The sequence below is a fragment of the Mangifera indica genome, chromosome 1, assembly GCF_011075055.1.
Source record: "Mangifera indica cultivar Alphonso chromosome 1, CATAS_Mindica_2.1, whole genome shotgun sequence".
NCBI lineage: Eukaryota > Viridiplantae > Streptophyta > Magnoliopsida > Sapindales > Anacardiaceae > Mangifera > Mangifera indica.
In genome coordinates this window covers 18,991,950-19,011,488 of record NC_058137.1, presented here as the reverse complement: position 1 = coordinate 19,011,488, position 19,539 = coordinate 18,991,950, and the positions used below count along the sequence as shown (strand labels likewise).

The window sequence follows — 19,539 nt, the reverse complement described above, 5'->3', positions numbered from 1 at the left end:
ATATTAAATGATTGAATGATTTTAAATTAAATATAAACTAATATTCAATCATATAATAATATATTATATATGTATATATTTGTATACTAAAAAGTGGAAACGCATAACATTGCTCCTAGACATTGTATATGCTTTCATAATTTCATTTTAACAGAACTTATATCAATTTTATAACAAAGTAGCAGCTAAGCTTTAAGCTATGAGTACAATTTAACACAAACAAATGAATAGATAATTGAATTTCTAGTTGTGTGTGAAAATTAAGTCAAATTCCAGGACAATGGTGATTTTAGTTTAAGTGGGGATGTTGGCCAGGAGTTCCACAAAAGGGTGAGTTTTGTTTAAGTAGGGGTTATCAGCCAAAGAGTTCCAAAACTGAGTTTTCATAGTACATCAAAACTCAAAGTTTCAATTAAAAGAGAAAAGCAGTATCGAATTGGTTCTCCCTCTACAGTGCTTTGTCTTCCACCAGCTGTTTCAGTTCAGAATTTGGTGTTAAACGAAAGCTATCTGATCCAATGGTTAGTATTACTGCAAATTGTGTTTTCAATCTTAGTTAATCAATGGTTGTAATTTGCAATGACATGGATTGCCAAATTTTACTCTGATTTTGTTTAAATGACCAAATGTATTCTATTGATTCAATTCAGGAAAAGAATCCATATATTTTTCTTCTTTTTTTGTATAATTTTTTGATCCTGTGCACAAATTATTGGAGACAAGATTTTTAATTAATTATAGTATAATCTCTGTAATATTATATTCAATATAGAGTGAACTCAGAGAATTTAGGTTAACTTGCTAAAGCTGAACGAGAATAGAATATAAGTTGTATAACTAATTAGTCTCAACAGTATTGTAGACATCTTGACAGGTGAAGCAATATATGTTCACAATGGTTTATTCCAGTCATTCGAATATATTCATCTTTACACAGTATTTCACTTTCATTGATAACTTCAGCTGCTCATGTTGTATGTGATGTCGCATATATTGTCAGATTTTTCATATCATTGTACTTACATATATCCGGATAATCTTTCTCCTGGTGCATATATCTTCTCTTCATATAATTTCTGGGGCGAATCGCAGTCAGATGATTCCTTAATTTAGTTCTGCAGCTCCAAGAGATTTACCCGGGATCAATATTGAAATAAAAAAACTTACTGATTTGTAGCAAATGTAAATTTTTTCCCTCAATAATTGGTTCCCTAATTTTTTTCTTCTATGTGAAAAATATGAATCTTTTACCTCAACTTGTTGTTCTTTCTGATGTATCAGAAGGCCGTTGCGCAGGCTGGCTCAGTTGAAGATGGACTGGGATATGAGAATCTTCTCCATTGTTCAAACTGTATTGAATGAAGGCATTTCCGCTTGTTTCGTTCACATCCCTTGATCCATAAGCCTGAGAGAGAGATGATATACCATATTGTTAGTCATGAGATTTAGATTTCACAGTTTCATATGAATATTTACGTAATTTACTAGTTTGCATCTAATAATTCTGAGATATACCTTCTTATGTAACTCCATATTTTCTTGACGAATGGCGTTTATCTTCTTATAGAGTTCAACATTTTCCTGATGTACCATTGTCCCCTGAGATGAAAATTAAAAGGGTATGTGGTACTACTAGTCAATTAAATGTGAATAGAAAGGGTAGAGAATGAAGAACTGGTGTCATTTCAGAATTAACAAAGACCTTCCTGTTTAGCTCTTGTATTTCATCAGTTAATATTTGTTCCTGCAGAAAATTAAAAGAACATATAAGTATAATGCATACATGCAAATGGGATGCCTCTCGATTAATTATAAACAAATGGCATGCGATAGAAAATGGAAAATTCCGACCTTTTTAAGACGAATGCACCGCAAACTCATTTCCAATTGATTCTCCAGATTTTGTAGCTCTTTGACATTCAAACCGTAAAGTTGTTCTCCCATTAATAGCCTGTCATATAAATCATAATGTAGAGCTCTTGCTATAGCTATTAACGACTAGACATTTGTAATATATGGGGAAGAAGAGTGACTATCTAATATCATTTTAAAGAGGTCCATCGTTGTGATATTCGTTATGAGGTTTGTGATAGTGCTACTCCTTATAAATAAATTATTAATATATATATATATATTTTTTGGTTATATTTGAGATGTATTATTGTACATGAATTTTTATGCAAGCGTAAATCCTATAGCAGGAAACAAAATAACCTATATGCGAATCCAAATCAAAGTTTTACATAACAAGAAACAATATATTATAACCCATATATTTTTATATATATTTTAATATCTCTTTCAAACTCAAGTAGGTAAAATATTAGTTATCTTGAGTTTGTAACACATGATTTTGATGAAGACCAACTAATTAATCACGAAAACATATTTAAATAAGATCTAAAGTGCCATTGACAGGAGGATAGCTAAACAAAGTAGCACTTAGTCTTAATGTGTTAACTGTGCTTATGAAAATGTTATGATGAACAGAATGGCATTTTAACTGTCTCAATAGATGCTTGTGACATTAGATTGAGGGATCCTCATATCCTACAATAACCATCTTAGCTAGAGAAATTCAAAAGTAATGTATGCAAATGCTCTGATTATGCTTTTGTACTCAAGCAAGAAACTACTATATGTTTTTTTTACTACACTAAGGGATGAACAAATCTTTGAGAAAGAAATAATTAATGGTGAAACGTCTATCATATAATCACTCATCCATTAAATATTAGAATATTTATGTAATATAAATGAGGACTGAGTGGAGAAATGAAGACCATGAAATAAGGTATTAGTAATATATTGAAGGATACGAAACATTGATGCCAAGTGAGTAATGCGAAGAGTAGTCATGGAATGACTAACAATATAAATGACATATGCTATGTCTTATTGAGTGGCAGAAAGATAAAAATTTCAACCAATTGCCTATAAGGAGTTGCATCTTAGCCATTTGAATTATTTCTTAGGGTTAGAATCTTCTTCTTATAGTGGATGCTATTTTTATCTCATGTCATATATGTTATTGATCTTTTGTCTCATATTGGTTTTAATAAATAACAAAATTGCTAACATTCCATTTGAGGTGAATGTTAAGTTTTCTCTTATAAGAAGTACAATTTTAAATGATCCCACTTTTTATAGGCAATTGGTTAAAAATCTTATCTATTTAATTGCCATTCGACTAGACATAACATATATCATTTATATTGTTAGTCAATTTATAACCGCTCCTCTTACTATTCACTTCACAACAATGTTTTGTATCATTCAATTTATTAAAAGTACATTGTTTCATGGTCTTTATTTCTTTACCTACTTAACATCAAAATATGTATATAATATAAGTGAGGATAGAGTAGAGAAATGAAGACGATGAAACTATATACTTTTATATCATAAGATACAAGGCATTGTCGCAAAGTGAGTAGTATAAGGAACAATCATGAATTGACTAACAATATGAATAATATATGTTATGTTTGGTCGAGTGGCAGTTAGATAGATAAAAATTCCAACATATTGCTTATAAAGAGTAGGATCATCCCAAATAGTACATTATATAGAAGAAAGCTTGACATTGATCTCAAGTGGAGTGTTGGTAGTTTTATATATTATCTTTCAAGCTACCACGGGATAAAAGATTAGTAGTATCTATGGCTTGGGATAAATAATAGCCTATACTATTAGAAGAAAGTTATTACTTTTTGATAACTAGAACAACATGAGTTTTTACTAAGGCTTGTAACTGTTCATTCATAGCTTGCTACCAAAGAGAACTAACATCGGATTCCTTGTTAGAGGAAGGTTCATGCAAAGAAATAATAATAGGATGATAATGATAATCAAGAAGATAGAGTGGTAGTTGACTCTATTAGGTTTACCAATTAAAGGTGAATTGGATGGAGACTTAGAATTTGAAGAAGAATTGAGTGAAGTTTAGAATCTACAAATGGGCTATAAGTTTGAAGTCTAGTTGTAGTTTGACTATTTGCTTGTCTTACATTAAGAGGGTTAAAGGAAGATGGAGTAGTCTCATTGTTACTATTGTAAGATAATGTGTCAAGATACAATCCAATCAAAAAATTGGTGAAGTTGTCTTCCAACAACTGAAACTCAAATAGAGAGGAGAACATTTTATGTTTCTAAAAAGTAACACATTGAGAGAAACAAAAATGTTGGAAAATTAGATCCCAACAATGATGACCCTTATATTCAATATCATAAACTAAAAAGTAACATAACTTCGATCAAGATTTTAGCTTTGACATTAACATGGTTATAAAAAGACAAAACAAGTAGATTCAAAAACTTGAAGAATATTGTAATAAAAGAGTTTACCACATACACATTCATAAAGTCTTTGGTTACTAGTTATTATAGTGGGAATACAATTGATTGTGTAGACAACAGTGAAAGTTGCTTTTCCCCAATACCATTCAAAACAAGAAGCAAAGATGAAAAAAAGTATGTGAATAATGCCTTTAAATGTGTCTTTGCTTGCTTTATGCACGATTTTTTTGTTGAGAGGTACTAGGATAAGAGCAAAATTATTGTGTTTAGAGATACTAAGATAACATCTATATATGAACAATATGTCATGTTGGGACAGAAGATTAAAAAGTTTACTATATACATACCCAATAGCAATATATGTTTGAAGGGTTTTAATGACACATGAGACTTGAGTTTTTATAAGGGCAATGAAAAGTTGTATAGATCTTTGTTGACGGAGAGTGATTTCTCATAAATTATATTTAAGTGAAACAAAAATGATCATAAATAAAAATTACAGAACAAGTAGTATCTTCTATAATAGCTATGTAAGAAGATTCCTAGATATCAGTTTGTATAAACTCAAAAGTAGTAGAAGAAATAAAAGTGATATTATTGAAAGGTAAAACATGATATTTACCAAGTTCGCAAGAACCATAACCAAAAGTATTATTTTTAATATGTCTTAAAAGATCACTAAAACATAAAGACTTCAATCAAGAAATGAAGCAAAACCAAGGCAACAATGCCAATTAAAGGAAGACAAAGAGACAACATACTTTGACATATTGAGAGACATAGACGAAATTTAGGAAGGTCATTAAAAACATGTTAGTTCAAACATACAATTAATTTTTCTTGATCCTAAAGATCATCCCATTTGTAGGTTATCTAAAAGAAGTATACATATATTAAGAAAAATTCACATATATATCTAACATAAATATTCACATAACAACAATCCATAAAATATACATATATATATTAAGAAAAATTCACATAATTATCTAACATAAATAAGATTTAGTGAGAGTTTGATAACAAAAAAGGTATCAGATAATGATAAGGTAGAAGTAGACATATAACAAATATGGTTGACAAATAAACAAACATTATCAATAGTATGAATAATAGGAGATTAGGAAACAATCTTTTGGATTTAAAAGATGAGAATTAAAAATCTTGTAATTACAATATGCAAAGTGAAAGTATCAAAGGAAGGATGTACCAAATATGACTGATAAAATAAAAGAAATAGAGGTACCAATGATGGATTACACTAGGACTTGTTTTAACGCATTAATGTCTAGAACACTAAGAAATTAATCTACAGTAGTGACTAGAAGGCGAACTCCTTGTGGTTGCAATGACTATGTTAGAAAAAGCCTTAGCAGTCTTAAACTTGGATTAATTATGTTGTCTAGTACCTTGCTTGGATTACCACTTGAAACATTTAGAGATGATGTAACCTGGTTTGTAACAGAATTGACAAGCCACCTTACACTATGATGAATAGGAGACATGAGTAGCTAGAACATTACTAGTGGATAGAACAAATTAACAAAACTAGAAGGTAGCTGGTCGAGTTTTTTCAATACACAATTTTGTAAAAATTGTGTCAAGATCAGGAAAATACCTTTTTATAGCAAAGAGGATCTGAATTATTCAAATTAGCCATTTAAGGCTATGGTATACTAATAAACTCTAAATTCATCTTGTTGTTTTGCACAAAGTAGGACATCCTGAATATCATGTCACTTTGGCTTAGACAAAGATAGTGGGTTTCACATAATAGTCATCTCAAATAATAATTTATCAATTGATTGACCAACTTTTGATGCAAGCAATAAATGTTGAAATCGATGAATGACATTGATAGTAGAGTAATATTTAACAAATAGGTCCCAAACTTCCTTTGTAGTCTTGAGATGCGCAAATTGAAGCTTGATTAATGGTGTACAAATAGGGCTGGACTCGAGCCGAGCAAGCTCGAGCTCGAGCTCGGCTCGACTCGATTCGAGCCCGAAACGAGTCGGGCTCTGCTCGACTCGATCGAGCTCGAGCTGACTTAGGTTGACTCGATAGATTTTTTTCAAAATTTTTTTATACAAAACGACGTCGTTTTGATCCATATATATTAAAAACGATGTCGTTTTGATAATAAAAAACGAGCTGAATCGAGCCGAGCCGAGCCGAACTCGAGCCGCCCATAAATAAATCGAGCTGAGCCCGAGCTGGTTGCAAGCCGAGCTCGGCTCGGCTCGAATCCAGCCCTATGTACAAATATTATGAAACTAGGTAATAATATGATAATTTTTATTGTTTCATTCTTTAAGCATCTAAACATAGTTGGATGTCTCTTCAGTTTTGCCTTTGTTTGGTATGGTTATGTTACTAAAAACTTAATGCCATAATTTTTTATTTTTAAGAACCCATGTATTTTTTGAAAACAATAATATAATCAGTACCATTAAGGATAACACAAATGAGTTTTGAAATGTCTATTTCTCCATTGAACTAAAAGTTAACTCCAACCACAATGTCAATTAATGAATGGGGGCCTAACTCAAGATAATCAGTCCAAAATTAACCACCAAATTAAGGCATCAAGACACAGTAAACAATTCAATTCAACTTCACTTGACTAAGTGCAACCAATATCTTGACCTAACGTAACCACTTCAATAGGCCCAACACAAACACCGATAGACTGGTCCAACACAAACAATTATATGTCAAATGTAGAGTAATATCTAAATCAAAATAAACCAATTTGCAAATGTTAATACCTCCAAGCCAAATTAAACAAAAACGACAACTCCAAGCTACAGTAAAACAAATATGCAAAGGTCAACATCAAATAAAAACACGCCAAACATCTAGATTATCAATTGCTGGAGATCCAATGCATGAGATCACTAAAGAACAAATTATGACAGATCACAAAATATTTGTTAGTTGTTAAAAGATAGAATCCGTGAGAGAGAGGGAAACCTTCTTTTAGTTGCCGAAATACATAACTCAAGATTGTCTGTGCCCAGAAAAAGAGCCATAATGAAACAAAACCCATGACAACACTGTTAAATGGCTTAAAAAAAGAGAGAACAACTGGGAAAAGAGAGAACTTCCAAAAAAAGTGAACAATGCCAAAATAGGATAATTTATGAGAAGGAACCCATAGGCAAACACGTTTTTAGTCGGAAAATAGGAAAGAACATTGCTGTTGGAGACTCAAATAAAGAATAAAAAAAGAGTCCCACATTTAATAAGTAGAACATAAGAGAGTGGTATATAAGTATGTGGATTGGGCCTTAACATAAGCCAATTGGTTTTGTGTAACATGAGTTTCAATCTTCACACTTGTAAGCCCAATATATATTTTCGATATGGTATCAGAGTACAAGTCAAACGGCGGGTTTAACTGCCTAAGTGTTCCTGGATATAAGTGACAATGCACCCAACCAAGAATCGGCTGAGCCGAGAGGCAGATTTAACAGCCTAAGTGCTTGCACTTAAACGAGGGTGTTGGAGACTCAAATAAAGAATAAAGAAAGAGTCCCACATCTAATAAGTAAAACATAAGAGAGTGGTATATAAGTGTGTGAATTGAACCTTAACATAAACCAATTGGTTTTGTGTAACATGGGTTTCAATCTTCACACTTGTAAGTCCAATATATATTTCCGACAATTGCCGATCGAGAAAAGAATAATTGACCAAGAAGACAATCCTCCTTTCTGGTGAGGTGCATATGATAGTTCTCAAAGGTGACAATTGTAATAGGAAAAAAATATTAAAACCCAAGTTTTAGGAGTGACAAGTGTTGATTTTAAACTAATATCGTGCAAAAGGATATACTAGCTCTGATATCATGTACATGAATAAATTGTATTTTTTGTATATTTGAGATGTATTATTAAGCCTAGATCCCTCAATAGAAGCACAACAATCTTTACAAAGAACGAATTCAAAATTTGACAAGAAACAATAAATAACCCATATATAATCTTATATATTTTAACGACATTCTTCTATATATATTTATGTATATTTTCTTGGTGCATGATTATTCAATAAAGAGATTTCAGGGTTATTTCAAGGGTGATTAATTAAAATAAGCAAAATTTTAAGCGTTTATACGTTTTTAAGCCAATCTAGAAAAGTTTTACCAAAATAAGCAAACCGTATTTTTTTTACCCTTTTTACCCTTATGTTGAAAAACCAAATAAAAATATTTTTTCTGAGAATGTGCATGGTATGGATCCTAAATATGTCGAATTATGTATATAGATGTTTTTGAATGTTTCGAATGGTATAAAATGATGTAGTTTCGATGTTAATGGATCTCTGGAAGCGTAGCCGTTGAGAGACAAAAGCGCTCAAATTCACAGCGCCGCCAACTGCACAAACACTGTTCACACAACGTAACACTGTTTATACCGCGCAAACACTGTTCAAACCGCGCAAAAATCCTGTTTGCAGACTATGATATCTGTGTTTACGCGATGTGAACAGTATTTGCGTGGTGTGAACAGTATTTATGCAGTGTGAACAGTGTTTACGCGATTTGCGCGGCACTGTAAATTTGCGCGCTTTTGTCTCTCAACGGCTACACTTCCAGATATCCATTAACATCGAAACTACATCATTTTATACCATTCAAAACATTCAAAAACATTCATATACATAATTCGACATATTTAGGGTTTCATTGTAAAATTCCTAACCACCATAAACCGACGCACATTCTTAGAAAAAATATTTTTACTTGGTTTTTCAACATAAGGGTAAAAAGGGTAAAAAAATTAGTGTTTGCTTAATTTGATAAAACTTTTTTATGTTGGCCTAAAAACGTATAAACGGATAAATTTTTGCTTATTTTAATTAATTTCCCTTTCAATGTCGTACTATTATAAAACAATCTTGTAGTAGAATATAAGATTTGACAGCATTGAATACTAATGTTAATTTGTAAGAAATTGAGTAATTGTTGGTAACAAACAATATTGATCACTATAATTTGATACTTCTAGTAATTGAAATGTATATAAATTAAACTGAATTCTTACTGCTTCTATGATTATTAAGTAATATCAAGCACATAAATATCGGTCAGCTAGGGACATGCATGAGACCATCTCAGTGCCAAGTAGGATGCCCGAAATTTAACCAGAGCATCTTATTTATCACTCCAATTTTGCTGGTTCATTCATTTTTTTATAAGGTATTTCTAGGTACATATAGTTTCAATTGTTAGAGAACCCATTTCTTTATACCAATCTTTTTTAATTGTTGATGGATATATGTATTTTTAGTCGTCAATCGTTTTGTGTATTATTTTTCGCTACTAACATAACTAATATTTCAAAATTTAAACATTTCATTGTCAATCATGTTACCAGCTAGCAACACACGTGTAGTTCTAGGTTGGCTCTAGGAGAAAGAACATGTACCGATGATTTTCTTGCAAATTATGTAGTTGTTGCCGTAACATCGATGCCTCCCTTTGCCAGAACTAGCAGAACAATAACACAAATTAATGCATAATTTTAAGATTTTGTTTATTTTCATGGAAGTGTAATGTTATTTTTACAAATCATATGTCCATAAGATGAAGTAAAGCATGATAAGCAACAAAGCTTTTGAACAATCTACATGTTTCATCACACATTAACTTGCAAAGGCAGAGGGAACAGACCAAACCAAAGCAGACATTTTAGCTATCAAAATGGAGCATGCTTACGGTAATTCCTAAGAGTGAACATCAATACCCTTCACATAGGATTTTGCGCAGACAACAAATACTGCATGGATGTTGCTTGATGGAGACTATAATTAATTAGCTATTTGTTTGTTGATGATATGTTAAATTCATGATTTAGTTGACCTGCACTTGAGAATTATTGTCCATTGTGGTGCGTCAAAACATCTCAAATACACGCGGCTACATAATTTGCTGGAAAAACTTAATCTGAAAGCTGAAAATGTAGTTCATGAAGTATACCTTGACTTCTGATGGTGGATTCAACAATTGCTGATGGTCCTCTTTTAAGTCATTATATCTTTCAAAAACTTGTTTCATGCTGCGGTAAGCAAATGAAATGATTAGATTCTTGTATAATTGATTGTACATCTTCAATTTATATAGCAGAAACACAGACCATGGAAATGCAAGAAGAAAAGCCGCAGTAAATTGAGTACATTATATATGTGTGTATGCCAAGGTTCTCGGTTTGTTTTCAGAACAGGCTTGACTACATTTTATATTTGTTAAAAGTAAATTGACTACTCTAGTATATGTGTGAATTTACAAGTTTTTAAAGCTAGTTCAAAGATTACTCTGGTAACTGGAAAAAAAACCAATAATTTTCTTAAATCTTTCGTCTCTTAACTATACCTAATGTAAAAACTAATTAAAATTCATCGTTAAAAACTTGTTTGGCAAATTGTTTAGCTCTGATTCATTTGACTTGCATCATCAATCCATTGGCATATGATACTGCATCAACTTTAATAAAAAATAGCAAACAACATAAACAATTTTATCGATAAAAGGATATTTATAAGGATAAACCAATGATTTGAGGAGACTTGACCTCCCAATTTTAGCCATTCACAACGTAGAAAACCTCCCTTATCAGTCTTAAGACTATCCACAGAGAAGTTGCATAAACTCAAGTTTTCTTTCCCTCTATCATACTTCAGTCTCTCTTTTATAATTACTCATTTCATAACTATCCTTGAGTATTTCATAATTGCATATATTTATTTCATTAGTCCTAATATTATCCGTCTTTTGAGAACCACATTGCCCTCAAGGTGGAAAAATTAGAAAGTCATCTTCTTCGTCCTTAGAATTCATAACTGTTTTGACACCAATTTGTTAGAAACCAACCAATTTTAAATAAAAACAGCAAACAACAAAACAAATAAACAAACAAAAGTGATTTTATTGATAAAAAAATATTTACAAGGATAAACCGAAAATCGAGGAGCCAAAGTCTCCCAATTCCCGTCATTTGAGATGCCAGAAACCTCCCTCATCAGCCTAAGGTTGTCCACAGCTAATCTGCATAAACTCAAATTTTCTTTCCCTCTCTCCTTCCTCAATCTCTCTTTATAGCTACCCTTGAGTGCTTCGTAATTGTCTATATTTGTTTAACTAGTTCTAACAGAGATCTATTACAAGATTAACAATATTGTGAAAGGAAACAAAAGAAAATGCATGAATTCTAGGATACCAGCTAATGCAGAAATCCTAATATACGTAATAAATCCTATGCGCTACCGTGAAATTCTGATACTCCGTGCTCTCCTTATTTGTCTAAAATTACTCAATACATTAGATACCTCACAGTACTGGATCAAGGTTGTTAAAAAAATACAGGGGTCATAAGTTCTCTTTCTAACCATATATGAGATTCTGATAACCAAACTCAATTAATCTATCTATAATCACTCTGTCCAATCCCTCAAGAGTGTAATATGGATAAAGAGTCACAAGTTCTCATGGGAGATTTTCACTTTGAACTAATTCACACGATTTTACTGCTTACTATCAACCAAAAATTTAAAAACATTTTTCGTTTTTTTTAAAAGGGATTACACATATAAGCCGGATTAACGACTTTAATTTTGACAGACAATTCTTACCTCCCTCACCTAGTCCATCTTTCCTATAGGCAGTGAAATAAAAGTTTCTATGGTGTTAAAATTAAATTGTGGGATCTTAATTTTAATAATAGGAGTATTTACTCTCGTGTGGGTATACATAGCTGGCGTCGTCCAACCAAAGGGTTTATCTGTCTCAACACTCTTCTACTTATATATATTTGGCCTATGTTATATTAAAATTCTAAAGATTCAACATTTTGCTATTTAGATGAAATTAAGAAGAAGTAAAATACAAAAGAGCAAGAAAAAAAAAAAAACAGATGGTCAGGTATGATGTATCAGTTCCAATCCTTATCCAGAGAAGTATTTAAAAAAAAAAAACAAAAACAAAAAATTTCCAACGATATTCTTGTTCATAGACATTAAGATGTAGTTCATTAGAAAAAAAAATCACAAGGAAAAAATATTTTGAAATTAGTGTAGCTACAAGACAAGTATGCATTTAACTTTAATTGAGTTTAGCTGTTTCATTGTAGTTTTATAAGTTAAAGATTACGATTAAATGCAGTACTAATATCCTTAAGTATTTCAAAATGTTGATTATTTCAAATATTTTAATCATAAAATACAAACAAATTTAATAATCCTTTGCTCATGAAAAATTCAGATCCTAACATTTATGAACTATTATTGATGACTAGTGGTAGTATACTCTTAAAAGAAGGAAACCACGAATGCTTCAATGATTTGAGATTTATTTCAAAGTTGTTCAATCAACCAAAAATTCTTTGTGGCTAGCGCAAGATTAGAGAACAAAATCAAAAGCAAATGAAGATTATTTCAAAGATTTCACTGTTAAATATTGTGGCTCATTTTGGCATAACTATTTCACTTGAAGTTTCTAGGATAATGGAATAGATGTTCTAGACAACAAAGTTTCAAAACAGGGTCATTCCAAACTAGGAACAACCGTTCTAGGCATTTTAAAAGAGCAAAACAAGCCATTCCATAAATTTGTAGTTGCTCATGTAAGAAGCATTTTAATTATTCCAAGGAGAATGTATCCATTCAAGCATGTTTGTAGCGTTTGATTTGCAAGAAATAGAATGAAAAGGGGAACAAGGTCATTCCATGTATAACAAGCAAGGTTGAAGAGTAGAACATACATTCCATAGATGATGTTTCACCGGGTAGATTAAAGGTTTTTTTAGTTGAGACCTTATTATAATTTTGGGTTACTCTGATTATCAAGAGAAACCCTAGTTGCATACTGTAGCAATTTAAAAAGATTTTTTTTCAAATTAATAATAACAATGACAGCTCTGCGGACATAGACACATTGTTGAATCTTATAAATTCATGTTCCTTTTGAGATTGATATTTTATTGCCTTGAATTTTCCTCTTTGGTTATTATGCAACTCTAATTCAATATCTCACAAATATTAGATTTTAAAAGTAAATAATTGGTATTAAAGCCAAGTTAAGATGAACGGATTAAGTGTGCAATCAAAGTTTGACAAGTTCAACAATAACGGGAATTTTAATTTATGGTAGTTAAGAGTTTCAGACTTATTAACATAGAATAAAGTACACAAGACATTGAAAGGAATGGAACCAACTGATATGTTGGAAGAAAAATGGTAGGACATGGAAGTTTTCACCTTCAATACAAACCATATGTGTTTGATAAATTCAATAATCTATGATTTAGTCAACGAGAAGACAACCAAAGTTTGAGATTAAAATTAGAGAGTTTGTTCATGTCCAAGAAAGTCAACAGTAATCCATTCATGCATGAAACATGACTTGTTCCAATTTAAAATGGAAGAAGGTGGAGACTTAGAAGAACATATAACTTAGTTCAATGAGAAGGTCAATGATTTGTTGCACATGCATGCTAAATTAGATGATGAGGACAAGGCAAATTTTTTTTAAATTTTTAATATCTTTGTTCAATTGCTTGACTATTGCATTGATATTTGGGAGGAGACACTTGATTATGAATTTCAGTTTTAAGATTCTATTAAACAAAGCAAAAGTGCAAAAGTTAGAGACAGGGAACTTTAGAGCAAAAGGTTTGTTAGCAAGTTCTGAACATAGAAGAGGTAGAAGAAGAGATAAGGGACAAATGAGAGAAAAATCTAAAGGAAGGTCAAAATTGAGAGCGAAGGAGGAATGCTTCAAGTGTCGTTAGAAGGGACAATGGAAGAAAGATCTCTCATTACTAAAAAATTAAGGGATTGACAAGTAGAAAGACATTGCTTCAAGTTCTACTAGTGTAAAAACTGATATGTTGTGTTATAAGGGTTTACAATTGGTTTATATGGTTAACCAATAATTCTCTAAAAGATAATTGGATTTTAGATTCATCATTTTCTTCACATTATACTGCTCACAAATAGTGATTCTAAAGTTATAAGGTATGTGATGCTAGTAGTATTGTTCTGGGTTAGAATCATTCCTATAAAGTAGTAGAGATAGTGACTGTTAAAATAAAGATATTGGATGGTAAATTAGAACATTACAAATTGTTAAACATATGCCAAAATTGAAAAGAACCTAATATTTTAGAGTAGTTAGAGAAGACAATGTATGGGTTTTCAGTAGCTCAAAGTAATAGAATTCTAAAGGTTTTAGTAAGGGATATGACAGTTATGATAAAAAAACGAATAGATAACAAGATGTACAAACTCATAGGTAGTATAATTATAGGCGATGGTTCTACATTTTCTTTTCCAGCAGCTAACTTGAATATCATCAAACTATGACATATGTATTTAAGGCATATCAATGAGCATGGCCTGTATGAACTCAATAAAAGAAAGTTGTTGGAAGGGACCAAACAGTGTCAGTTTTGTTTATGCAAATTCTACATTTATGAACAAAATAAGGTTTAATTCAAAGTCTTCCCACACAAAAGCAAAGATGTATTAGAGTATGTTCATTTAGATGTATAAGGTCCAACATAAATACCAATGAAAGGTGGAGCCAAGTACTTTGTGACTTTTATTGATGGCTTCTCCTCAAGTTTGGGTTAATTTTATAAGAAACACATAAGAGGTATTCTCAAAGTTCAAAGAATAGAAATCCAAAGTTGAGAAGTAGACTTGAGTGAGTGTTAAATGTCTTATGTTTGACGAGAAGAGTGAGTACATGTCCAATGAGTTCACATAATTTAGTAAGAAGCAAGAAATTAAAAAAATTTCACATTTACAATAACTCTACAACATAATGGGGTAATAGAAAGGATAAATATAACTTTGCTAAGAAAAGCTAGGTTTACCTGATTACAAGTAGAATTATCTAAAAAGTTCTAGGTAGAAGTAGTTAATACTACATGTTTCATAGTTAATAGGTAACCCTTAAGGAAATTGGAAGAAAAATCTGTATAAGAAGTTTAGATTGGTAAAAAAAAATTGATTATTCTATACTTCGAGTGTTTAGTTGTCCAATTTATGCATACATTCTCAACAATAAAATATTAAGATTTGATTCAATATCTGAAAAATACATCTTTATCAGTTATGATAATAGAGTAAAAAGGTATAGATTATTGAATCTTAAGACATAAAAGGTGATGGTAAGGTTGTAATCTTTGACAAGATGGCTATATTGAATATGCATAAAATATTATGAGATTTGCTTTGACATAGTTAATAGTTTAGTTTTTGTTGTTGGTTATGTAGATTTAGACTATGCTAAAGATATAGATTTTAGAATGTCCACTACATGCTATGTATTTTCAATTTCAAATGGTAAAATTAGCTAGAGGTTGACTTTAGAAAGTGTAATTGCATTATCCATCACTGAGAGTAAATACATGATGGTAACAGAGGTGGCTATAGAAGCATTACAATTAAAGCGATTAATGTCATATATTATTTTTAGCAAAAAACCCTTAGTTTATATTGTGACAATCAGAGTACCACTGTGCTATCAAAGAATTAAATATATTATTCTTGAACCAAGCACATCGATGTGACATACCATAACATTAGAAAATTGGTTTCTTGTGGTGAGATTCTATTGATGAAAGTGCACACCAAAGATAATGCACTAGATATGTTGAAAAAGGAGTTAGCATTGGAGGTCACAAATTGTGTGGACTTACTCCAAGTCAATACTTGCTAAGCAGGTTAGAGCTTTAGTTGGAGAGTATGTTTTTTCAAGGTTGAGCATACCTTGTAAGGGTGAGAATATTCACTAAGGTGGAGATTACCAAATGTTGTGGCTAATATTCAAAGATCTATTTTACTTGAAGTCCACAAAACGATGGAACAAACATTCTATCATTTAAGAACAAGAATTCTAGATGATGAAATTTTAGAAGAGGATTGTTTGTAGCTAGGAACAATAAACATCGTAGAAGAGTAGAACAAGCCAATCAACAAATTTGTCATTGCCATTACTAGAAGTATCTTAGTCATTCTAATGAGTGGAATGGGGAGGGGGAACGAGGTCGTTCCATGCACAACAAGAAAGGTTGAAGAGCAGAATGAACATTCCATCTATGAAAGCTCGTTCTATCAGGTGGATTGAATTTTTTCAATCAAGACATTATTGTAATTTTGGGTTACTCACAATCAATATATAAAAGAAACCCTAGTTCACATAATGTATTAGTTCAAATGGATTTTCTTGAAATTAATAATAATTACGACACTTCTATGGACATAACGACATTGCCAAACTACATAAATTTTGCATGTCTTATGAGCCTGCTATTTCATTACCTTAAATTTATTTGATTATTGAGCAACTCTAATTTAATATCTTGCAAAGATCAGATTTTAAAAGTCAAAATTCTTGTCATTAAGTTTTATAAACACTTTTGGTTGTTGCAACCTCAACATTTATATGCTCAAATACTGAATGGTTTTAAATTGACAAAGCGGTAAATGGTGAAATCATATAGATGGGAAAAATATCACCGATAACAGGGTTAAAAATAGCTAGAAGAATTCAACATCAAGTTCAATGAATAGTTGATTGTTATGAACATGATATCGTCTGAAATATGTTACACATAAGAGAACCTCAGTTTGCACACTTGAAAGCAGTAAGAAAAAATTTATGTTAAATTTTTTTGAAGGATACACAACCTGGTGAGTCAGTCATACGGATTATTGTCCCTCTACACTATAACATCATTTGTAATTTGTTTTAACTGGTCACTATCAATATCTAATATTGATTTATGATATGCACAAGAACTGAGTATATAGATAAGAGTGGGGGCAGTATAATATTTTTAATTAAGAAGTTGAATGATTGCTGTACATTTAACTTGATCTAAAGTCCTTGAAGCTGCCTAAAAAGGATAAGAATGCTGAACTGTTTGACAAAAAAGATGTAGACTCACTACATAAGGTAAAAATAATTCTTTTTAATATATAATCAATTAATAAAATAATGTGTATTTATAATAACTATTAGTATAAAGTTATGATATATTATTATATGATTGAATAATTTTAAATTAACGATAAAATAATAATCAATTATATTATAATACATTATCACTGATAATGTATTATACTTATTATAAATATACTCAACATTGCTCATAATCAATTAAACTTTTAAATTAATTATTAATCATAATTAACTTTTTCTTTTTTCTGACGCCACCTTTGTCAGTGGAGAAAATAATCCTTATTAATGACCAATGTGGAGAATGATAATACAAAATATATATGTTAGTTGTCCTATATCGAAATTTAATATTAGCTTTTGGATCAGGATATGATAAAATTATATACCTAACACTATAACTAGTTGTACTAATTGGACTCCCTTAAAGCATGCAAATGACACTAATTTTCACTTGCTCAATGAGATATCACTACCTTAGATGTGACTGTTAATGGGATCATACGATGATTAATCATGAGTTTCCCTCAACAATTAGAAAAGCAACCTACAGGCATGGAGGGTCTATGATATATATCACACTCCTCTAACTGGTACAAGAACAAAAATGTGACTGTTAATGGGATCATACGATGATTAATCATGAGTTTCCCTCAACAATTAGAAAAGCAACCTACAGGCATGGAGAGTCAATGATATATATCACACTCCTCTAATCGGTACAAGAACAAAAAGTTTGCTCACCATTAAGCTCAGGAAAATAACTACTCAAACGAATTTCTTATCTGACAAAATTGTGTTATATAGAAAGCAAGATTTCCTCTTGGCTAAGGCGCTATACATATGTAATAGAATCCATGAGCTGATGATGTTAAATTAACCTAATCCGATCGTTAGTTGTATTATTTAAGGAACATTGAAGTCCTAAATGGAGATACGCATGTAGAAAAAGTTCAGCTCAATTAACAAATTAAATCCAAATTTGACACCCCTAGAATAAGGGAAGGGCTAGGGACTGCTAGATTCAGTTGTATATCTTTTTGTGTATCGCGCGCCCCTCTTTTTCTTATTTGGTGTTGAATGCAACTCTTCACAACTGCCACCATAAGAAGATAGTCCCTTTTCATTCCTTATGTCACTCAAAGATAACGATGAATAAGTCCTATCATATCATTAATATTATTTGTTTTCTTGCAGTATTCCCTTATCTATTCCTATAGTGTCAGCACTACATATAAAACAAGATTTCATGCTCACTTTACCTTGTTAAACTGTGATCCTGGAAGCTACACTCCTAGCTATAGCCGAAGCCCGAGTGCGACTGTGAGAGTTATGATAAAACACATTATAAAGCAACTATATTTTATCATTTTACTCCTGCTATTACCAGACTTGGCTTGATGATGGTTTTGATAATGCAGTCGATGGTACCGAATGAGCTTTAAGCCAAACTATCCCATGTATATATGTTTGATACTATTTCTTCTAAACATGATTTGCCTCTTCATATTTCTATAGAAGACAGAGATGGCAACCTATGGCCATGCCGTCCTATTAAAGCTTCATCTTTATGCTAGAAATAATGAACGTGATACCTTTGCAAAATATGTTCTAGTCCAAACCTGAACCCTAGTTAACACAAATCTTTATGACTATTATCAAATGTAAGGAAATCTATAAACAGCAGAAAGAAACCAGTTAAAGTTTTCATAAGCTTAACATTTCTGTAGTCATGAAGGGTTAGGAAGATATGACTTCAGGTCCGAAGACTTTATTGATTCTAAAGCATTTTGGCTTATTAATAGGAATAGAAAAAAAAAAAAAAAACGAATAAAACAAGTCAAACCTGGTGCTTGCAAATTCATATAGCTTTCCTGTGCTTGAGAAGATGACAAGTCCAACTTCTGCATCACAGAGAATTGCCAGCTCTTTTGCTTTTTTAATCAATCCTTTTCTCCTCTTAGAGAAAGTTACTTGCCTGCTCGTAGAATTTTCAATCCTACGGATCGCAATCTTTCCCCTTCCCATTGTCAGTTGTGTCCTAGGGTTTCTGATCACAGTGTGAAAAGAGACAGGATTGGATCATTTGAAAGGATAAATCAAGGATTAATATTACAACCATAAACAGAAGAAATTAGAAGAACTTACTGTTGTGAGCCCCCTGGAGGATTTAGAAAGGATCAGTTATTGATTTTAGTGGCCATCAACAGCTTTATAAGCAAGCAAGTGATTGTGGGGGCGCGCATAAATGCTTATTGGGGAAATTAATG

The 19,539-nt window shown here is 31.4% G+C and overlaps 1 protein-coding gene across 1 annotated transcript; it reads right to left on the bottom strand.

Moving 5' to 3' along the window:
* Nucleotides 1-1,252: 1,252 nt before the first annotated feature.
* LOC123220704 (MADS-box transcription factor 23-like) lies at nucleotides 1,253-19,297 on the bottom strand. The gene is made up of 7 exons (XM_044643297.1): nucleotides 19,116-19,297; nucleotides 10,286-10,364; nucleotides 9,735-9,796; nucleotides 1,852-1,951; nucleotides 1,703-1,744; nucleotides 1,516-1,599; nucleotides 1,253-1,405 (listed from the first exon to the last, which is right to left on the bottom strand). Exons 1-7 carry the CDS (start codon nucleotides 19,295-19,297, stop codon nucleotides 1,253-1,255), a joined length of 702 nt encoding a protein of 233 aa, XP_044499232.1.
* Between the last annotated feature and the right edge of the window lie 242 nt (nucleotides 19,298-19,539).